General features: G+C 59.0%; 1 protein-coding gene across 1 annotated transcript in view; it reads right to left on the reverse strand.

Annotated features, from left to right (window-relative positions):
- Positions 1-3178: 3178 nt before the first annotated feature.
- The window catches only part of RASGEF1A (RasGEF domain family member 1A), a gene marked incomplete in the record, with an annotated part of 20533 nt that continues 15362 nt past the window's right edge, over positions 3179-8349 (reverse strand). Inside the window, 9 exon segments of the mRNA XM_027771477.1 lie at positions 3179-4819; positions 5044-5116; positions 5417-5540; positions 6304-6495; positions 6584-6663; positions 6741-6843; positions 7230-7322; positions 7604-7717; positions 8032-8305. Of these exon segments, the coding sequence (XP_027627278.1) occupies positions 4795-4819; positions 5044-5116; positions 5417-5540; positions 6304-6495; positions 6584-6663; positions 6741-6843; positions 7230-7322; positions 7604-7717; positions 8032-8305 (1078 nt within the window).

An 8349-nucleotide genomic window follows, 5' to 3' on the forward strand; every position in this document is an offset into this window, starting at 1 on the left:
TTCCTGCTGCAAGCGGTCAGCTTGGAAGGTCGCCAGCCTTTTTGTTCTCTTGCTGTCTTAAAGAGCTCCTCGTTCTCCTTTCTTCTGTACCGCTGTGATATACCTGTGTGTGGCTCTATCTTTTCTAACCCTGCTTGAGAGTCTACGGGCTCCTCAGGCGGTTATCTTACATAGGTTCCGAAAAGTCCTCAACTACTTTCTTGGTTTTTTTTTGGAAAGGTTTTTTTGCTATAGGGCGTGTGCACTCGCCAGACAGAGAGACAGAGAGACAGAAAGCGAGAAATCACCCCCCAGGGGGGATGGTCACGCCGCAATCCCTTCTCCTCCATGACTACGTGGGAGTCCAGCGACATAGCCATTACGCTAACTGCTGGTTCCCAACTACTTTCTTTTTAATATGCTCTTTTTTCTCCTGTAACTGATACCATGTTAAAATGGTGACTGCGCCTCATCGCTTAGTCTGTTTATTTCCACCTCTTTGTCCTCTGTTACATTCTGGCAGTTTCTTCAGAATTATGACCAAACAGGTCGGAAAAGAACCTGTTAGAACATCTAGAAATGACAGTTATAATAATCAAATTATTTCAGTCCAAGAGATGGGTTTAAGAGAAGAGCAGACTCATCAGGAGAGGGTTTTCAAACTGGAATGTAGGTCGGAATGTTTCTCCCAGTGGGTCCTCGGGCGCGGCACAGTTCAGGGCCATGTTAAACTGAAGTCTCGGCTTCGTCTGCTGGACAGTGCAATCTGTGCTGCAAATGCCCTTCATCCGGTGTCAAACCAGCTTTCCTTAACCCCTCGGAGTTCCGGTAGGCGATTCCACGCCAAGCTCCCTGTTACACTGGGAGCAGCTCTCGGTGATGCCACAGCTTTTTTTTTTTTAAATAATTATTTTATTTTAATGTTCTTTATTCATTCATTTATTTTCATCTGGCCAGAGAGAGAGAGAGAAAGTGAGTTAGTAAGCCACCAGGTCCAGGACTTGAACCGTGGTCGGCCATGTGGGAGCGCTTTAACCACCACACCACCTGCTGGTCCCCAGTGATGCCAGCTTTATGACCAGGGTCTCCTGTTGGGTTCCTCATTCTGAGCAGGACCTGGATCTGTTCTCATCCCCCTGTGGCCTTGACAGTGGAAGCTCCTGGTCCCTGCCTCAGAGGTCAGGCAAATGCTGGCTTCAGGGTCTCCCTGCTTTGTCTGGCTTCCCTTGGCTTCGATGTTTGACTTTACACCGCGTTACTAGTTTTCACAGGTGAGCACTTAGCCTTTCACGTCGCAGAAATGGGTAGGTGGGTCATTTAAGACCTTGTGTTGGTGGCATCGTTGCTGAAGACCCGTGTGTCCTGGTTATGTGGCGGCGGACGCTCGTGCGGGTGTTGGCAGCCCTCGCCTTCCTCACGGCCTCCTTTCTGGGAATAAAGATAGAAATTGTGTTATGATCTACACTGACCAGGTGGGTTGTAGGTTTTGCTTTCAGAAAGTGGTTTTAAATCCCAATTTGGGATTGTGCTCTGGTTATACACTGGGTGAATTCAGCACTTACGTGACTTCGCTGATGTTAGCCTGTCTTCGAATCGGCTGCAACTTGGGCTCCTTTGTGCGAGGGTGTCCGGAAGCCTGCAGCTCACTCTCCTGAAAGATGCCGCTTTCGCAAGAGAAAGGCCGCTTGGCATCTGCCTGGCACTGCCGCCAGTCCACAGCCGATACTGCCAGTGCTGACGAGCCAGGCGTCACTCCCCGTCGTCAGCTATGACGGCCCCGCCAGGTGAGGATTCCCACTTCAGCATGAGAAAACGGAGGCTGGACAAGGTAGAGAACTTGTCCCAGCACCTGCAGCTGGAACTGGACCTGGGAGAAAAGGGCAGCCCAAGGGGCCGTCCCCTGTGGAAGATCTCGGGACTCCTACAGACAACGGGAGCTCCTCACAGGGGTGTGAGGACAGGGCCGTGGCATCCTGAAGGCGGGCATGAGTGTGGCGTGTTGATGGCGTGAGACCTCAGGGAGCCAGAGGGGCGGAGGCGCTAGGAGAGGTGGGCGACGAGCAGGCAGAGCCACCCTCGGACCCGCCACTGGAGAGGTTCCCCGGACACCGTCTGTTTCTGACTCAGCGGGCCTGGGGTGCGGCCTGAGACTGCGTGCCCACCGGTGCCCAGGGGCATGGCTGCTGAGGGACCTGCAGCTGAGGACCAGCGCCCTGGGGAGCGCCCACGGATGAGAGATGGCACCGCCCGGGCCGGCCCCGCATGCCTCATGTGCCACCCCAAGCTCTGTGGATCAGATTACGTGCCACCCCCGCTTCAGCTCCGCAGGAAGAAACGTAAACACGTGGTGGCCCTACCAGGAAACCAAAGTATTGTCATGTGGCCAGGCTCGCGTGTCTTCGTGGCATGCTCATGGGCTCCACCTGGATATCACACATCTGGGCTGTCCCTTCACAAGGCACTGGCAGTGCCAAGGCCCCAAAGATGTGACCTGCCCAACACAGTGGCCACTGGTCGTTTAAGCTGAAGTTAGGAAGTCACGCCTCAGGCACGCCTCCACGCGTCCGTGCTCAGTGCCCGCTCGAGGTCACCGGGAGACACCAAGCACATTGTTTAAAGTGACTTAGGTGGAAAGGTACAAGAAAGGTCAGTAAGAGCTGTGATGGGAGGACCCCAGCCCATCTGGGCCTTGTGGGCGGCAGCATAGGCAGGCTTGGGAGAAGCAGCAGGGGGCCACGGCTTGGCTTCCCCTTCCAGCGCCTTCAGGGCCACACTCGTGTGCCGCTCAATCAGCCCTCCTCACTGGTGCTCCTGGACGTGATTCATGCAACCCAAGGAACCTGTCTGGACCCTTGGTGTGCAAGCCGCCCTGCAGGAGGGTATCAACAGGTGCCCCGGCCTCCCCCTGCCCACGGACATGGAAGGTTCTGCTGTCCCGTGCCATACAGCACCTGGTGACAGTCTGGGTGGCTCGTTTGAGGAAAGCAGGTCAGGACAGCCCTCCGTGCACAGCTCTGTCTAGACCCGCAGTGCTCACTTGAAAAGCCCTCTGTCACAGTGCGTTTCCCACTGGTGACCTTACACGGTCCCTCCTGGGAAAGCCCGTTCCGGACCCGGGTGTTCTCGTCCTCCCCACGCCTGTGTCTCCTGCCAGCAGCCTCGGGCACCCGTGCACGCAGAGCAGACAAGAGACAGGAGCGACATGAGTTTTTTATTGATGCAAGTACATCCAGTCACACCAAGAACGGACATCCTGCGTATGGTACAGCGTTATACTCAGAGCTCACCTCAAAATACCAAAACATCAAATCTAGGGTATGTATCAAATTGGGAAAATAAAGTAGCAAACATAGATACACTGTTTCAAGTAGTACAAGAACTGATGACCCGTGAAGTGCACACTGACGTGAGAAACACGTGGACGGAACCACCCAACGCGAACGCGGTATTCCAGAGACAGTCTCAGTGCTGAGCCTTTCTGATCTCGGAGACGTCAACAGCCACCTGTCCCCGCGGTTTACAGTCCGTACTAGCTGGGCCGTCTGAAAAGTGCAAACACACTGTGACAATACAGTGCAAGTATTCTCGCTCCGCCCAGGGCCCAGGGCGGCCTCCTCCCAGGCCTGGCCTCCACCTCCGGCTCTCCCTGGGAGCGCAGAGAATCGGGACCTGACCCGTCCTCACCAGGCTCCCTGACTCCAGGCTCCTGCCAAAGCCTGGCCTGGAGGGAGGGCCGAGGGTGAGGACTTCCGCAAGAAAGAGCATGGATGGACTGCCTCGGCTTTCAGAGGGACAGAGCCGCCCCATCTCCTGGTCAGGAAGGCCCAGGGTTCACGCCAGGATGTCGGACATGGAAAATGGAGTCAAAATGTTGGGCAGTTTTCTCTGAACGGGCTGCAGCAGTTCCAGCCCGGCTGATCGCGTTCCAGACTCCAGTCACGGGCGCCTGCCTCCCAGGGGAGGAGGAGGGCGACGCCGGAACGTCCATCCGTGACTGTCGTGGGTGGGCAAGGACAGCTTTCCGCCGTGGCGACAGCTCAGGTGCCTCCCAGTTAGGGCCTGGAAACTGACAAGGCCGCGGCCCCTCCCTCGGCCCTCCCGCCGACGCCGACGCCGACGCAGTGGAAGAGCTGAGCAGACTATTCTCACGGGAAACGCGCTGCCCGGTGTCCCGCCGCCCCTCCCCGACCGTAAGTCCCTGATAAAGCAAAACGAAAATGTAAACTTTGGAAAGCCCGTACTCAAGGGTTCGCTTCCAGAAGTGCGCAGATGAGACCCCGGCACCTGGCCTCGCGCTGGGACCTCGCAGCATCGACTCGCGCGAGGACCCTCGCGGCCCAGCGCAAAGCTCGCTGCTGCCCGGACACGGAGCAGGAAGACGGACCCCAGTACCCTCTAAGGCACTAACCCCGACATCAGAGACTGGCTGGGAGGGCGTCCGAGCAGGCAGGGCTCACGTTGGTTTTGGTTGGGTTTTTTTTAAATATTTTTTTCATAAGATGTTAATAATCAAAAGTAGAAAATAAAGATCTACATTTCGTTAGAATAAGATGTTATCATGGATGCCGTCTCCCATGATACGCTTTTCCCCACCCCTCCCCAAAGCAGGGCCCCGCCCTGTTATTTAAAATAAACAAAAAAAGCTTTGTAAGTGCCAAAGGTTGATGCATGAATTAATTACCATTTTTGTCATAAAAGTTATATACAAAATGGACCCCAACCAGTGAGGCCTCCTCATCTCAACCCATATCAAGCAAGGTCAGAACTCAAGTTGTGCGTGTGCTTCATCCAGCGTCTGCGGGCCCATCCGTGTCATCAGGCTCGGTTAAGGAGGGTGGTCCTAGAGGTGGGCGGGGAACACAGCAGGTCAGCTTCCCCTGAGCCAGCAGAGAGGGCACCTGGACCCAAACCCGGTCCTCCCAACGTCCAGGCCCTGGCGCCTGGGACACCCTCCCGCCCGGCCTTTGCAGGGTGCCCCGGGCCCCTTTCAGAAGAGCAGCTCCAGGGTGCCACCCCAGCCCTCTCCCAACCTCCTCCAAGACGGGGTCCCCGCAGTGCTTGCACCTGAGGGTCTTCCAGCTGTCCTTCTCCATGTGGTTCTCGGGACCTTCACTTTCAAAGGAGGCAACGAAGAGCGCTGAGAGACGGGAGAGGCCCTCAGAACCTGCACCCCACACGCTGTCTGCCCACCGCACGCTGTCCCGTCCAAGGACGCGGCCAGGCCCAGGCCAAGGGGACAGCGGCCTCCCTGCTACGTGGGGCTCCTGGGACTGCCTGGCTGAGGACCCTTGCTCCTGCGCATGAGCCCTGTGAGCCCAGCTGGCCCCTGGGTGGCATGTGCGTCCCAGGACAGCCCCCAGAGGGCACAGGGCATGGGGAAGGGCCAGGACAAGAACCTGGCATGGGGCAGTGGCACGCTTCCGAGGGGAGGCCTCACCTTCCTCGCTGTAAATGGGCGCCGAGAGCAGGTAACTCTGGATCTTCTTGTCCTTCTCGAAGGGACACTCGACCTGTGTCCATGTCATGAACTCATGGATCTGTCTGGAGATCTCCCAGAATTTCTGAAGGGGCAGAAGAACAGGGAGCTCCATCTGTCACCCTAAGCTTAAAAACCTCGGTCAGGGCTAGGCGATGTAGGCTGTGGTCTCAGCAAGACAGCCAGGCCCTACACGGCTGTCGTGGCTGTGGTAGCACTGTGTAGCACCGGAGCCAGCAGCTGTCCCCAAGGCCCTCTGCCCCACCCAGCCCATCGCGGGCCATCAGGCTGGTAGCAGGGTCTGTGCCTCTGCACGCACCAGGAGAGGCCCGTTTACAACACGGCTTCCGCAGACGCTCTAGCAGCAGCACCCCGAACGCTCCCCAGCCTCACTCTCTGGGCCCATGCGAGAGTCTGGGGCCCACCCTTACCAGTGTGAGGTGGGGATCAGACAGCCTGGTACCCCCAGCACCTCACAGTCACCTTTGCCTGGCCCTCTTGTCCTGCTCAGAGTTCTCTGTCCAAGTCCCTTCTTGCCTAAAGCGTCCCTGGCCCTCCAGCCCCGGGGTGGCTCCTTCTCTGTCTTCCCGGTGGAATCAGGCCAGAACCAGGGCCCCAGGCAAAAGCAGGTTTGTGTGGCTCTGATCTCGGTAACCAAGTCATGCACTCAAAGGGCCGAGGCCACACTCTGAACCTCGTGGTCAGCCGGTACCCCCGACCCGCCCTTCCGCTTCTGGTCCTAAAGGCCCTTCCGGATCTCAGGTAGGCTCAGGAAATCGCCTGGCACCAAGGTGGTACACAAGGTCCCTGCCTGCCCGTCCCGCTGGGGCCACAGGGGCTGAGCTCACCTTGAAATTCACGTGCCCGTTGGGCAGGAGGTTGGTGTGGATTTTGTGCAGGAAGTAGATGTCCTTGACGAAGAGGTTGAACACAGGGATGACGATCTTCTCGCGGCTGCTGTTGGCCGTCTGGGACCTCTGTGTGGCCCCCTGCAGGGCCGTGCGGTAGTTGCAGAAGTTGCTGGACGGGTCCATGTGGTGCTGCAGACATGGGGGTGGGGACAGGTGAGCTCTGAGCCCATGGCCCAGACCCAGGGGCTGGCCGGGCTCTGCAGGGGTTCAGCCCTACCTCCAGGACGTCGAACTTGGCTGTCTTGACCTTGGACCACGTTTTCTTCAGCCGTGCCACGGGGCTGAGGTTCATGCCGGCTGTGGGGGTGACAGGGGAGGTAAGGCCGGGGGTGGGGGGCAGCCACACCAGCCCCACCTGGCGCCTGGCCACTCACAGATGATGGCCATCATGGAGTTGAAGTTCCCAATGTTGAAGCACTCCCGGGCCACGTCGATGAAGAACTCCAGCATGCGGGTCCGGTGCTTCTTCTTCACCACCTGCAGGCCAGGACAGCCTCAGCGTGGGCCGCCATGGGCACGGGCAGGGAGGGTCTGGGGATATCGCTGCCGACAGTCTGGCTGTGGCGGAAGACTGGCATGCCCTACCTGTGCTTGGTTTCTTCTGTAGTAAAAGGGACAGAGTCGTCTGACCCGAGGGACTGGGGAACCCACACAGCCTCAAACAGGCCACACGGTGTCTGGCACAGGGGGCGCTCTCCACGCATGCGTAAGAAATCATTCTAGTGCAGGGGAGGGACCAAAGCCCTGCCAGGACTTCCTGCTTTTACTTTCGTGCCATCACCTCACTTAGCTGGGGCGGGAGTCCCCCTCGGTGACGTCGATGGGTGGCCACCGCTGTGCCCATCTTCCCAGGCCGAGCTTACCCGGCACACCTCGGTGGCCACCAGCATGCTCAGGCAGTTGAACCAGTTGTCGTAGGCCTCCAGGCTGTAGGTCTTGGTCAGGTCCCCTCGGCACTGTGGGCACACAGCAGGTCACAGGGAGGCTGGTGGACCCTGAAGGGACACCGCGGGCCCCAGGCCAAGCCCTGCACCTCTCCCACATGTGTCCCCATGGTGTTCTCTGCTGACCCCTGCAACAGCTGCCAGGAGGGCCAGCGTCATGTCCATTGGATCACGTGATCTGACATTCTGGGGGTACTCGGGGTATGCTGGGGAGGCTCATGCCCGCCCTGCACGGGGTGCAGACGCGGGCTCCGGCTGGGGTCCTGAGGGCACCTCGGGCTGGGCCCACTCACCCTGTGGTTGTCCAGGGAGTCCATGTGACTGATGATCTGCATCAGGTCCTCGGGGCGGATGCTGCTGACCCTGTCCTGGGGTGGGGACACAGCAGAGGCGGTGACGGGCCTCTCCTGGACAAGTGCGGTCGCGGCCTCAGGGGCAGCACAGGCCTGCCCAGGGCACAGGTGTGTCCCCTCCTCCCAGACCAGTCCCCAGGGCTGGCCGATGCTACTCCAGCCCCACCCATTGTGCGCAGGGGCACTCGCTGTCCACAGACCCAGGCTGAGCCCGAGGCAGGGGGTCGGGGCTGGGGAACAGGCTGCCCGATGACTTAGTCAGACTGGGGGGCCAGTGGCCCTGCGCTGACAGACACCAGGGTCCTGAGGCCCTGACAGGCAGCAGCAAACAACCCACCCACCCTGGCCTGGCACAGGGCTGCACTGACCAGCTCAATGTGAGTCAGCTGCTGGGCCAACACCAGGGGGTCACAGCACACGCCCAGGATGTCCTTCTGGGCGGCCGGTGGCTTGGCCTTGAGGACAGGCCCTTTGTCCACGGCTGGTGGCCGGAGCTTCTCCCGCAACTCCTGGAGCTGGCTCCGGGCAGCCAGGGACAGCAGCAGGCTCTGGGTCATCTGGGCAATGGCCTTCTTCACCGTGCCATTCTCCTGTGGGGGCGGGCGATGAGGTGGCGCGTGGGCTAGCAGCAAGGCCACCCCACTGCAGAGAGGCCCATCTCACCCGAGGGACATGGCCTCTCCCAA

The sequence above is a fragment of the Tupaia chinensis genome, unplaced genomic scaffold (assembly GCF_000334495.1).
Source record: "Tupaia chinensis unplaced genomic scaffold, TupChi_1.0 Scaffold000217_1, whole genome shotgun sequence".
NCBI classification, from domain to species: domain Eukaryota; kingdom Metazoa; phylum Chordata; class Mammalia; order Scandentia; family Tupaiidae; genus Tupaia; species Tupaia belangeri.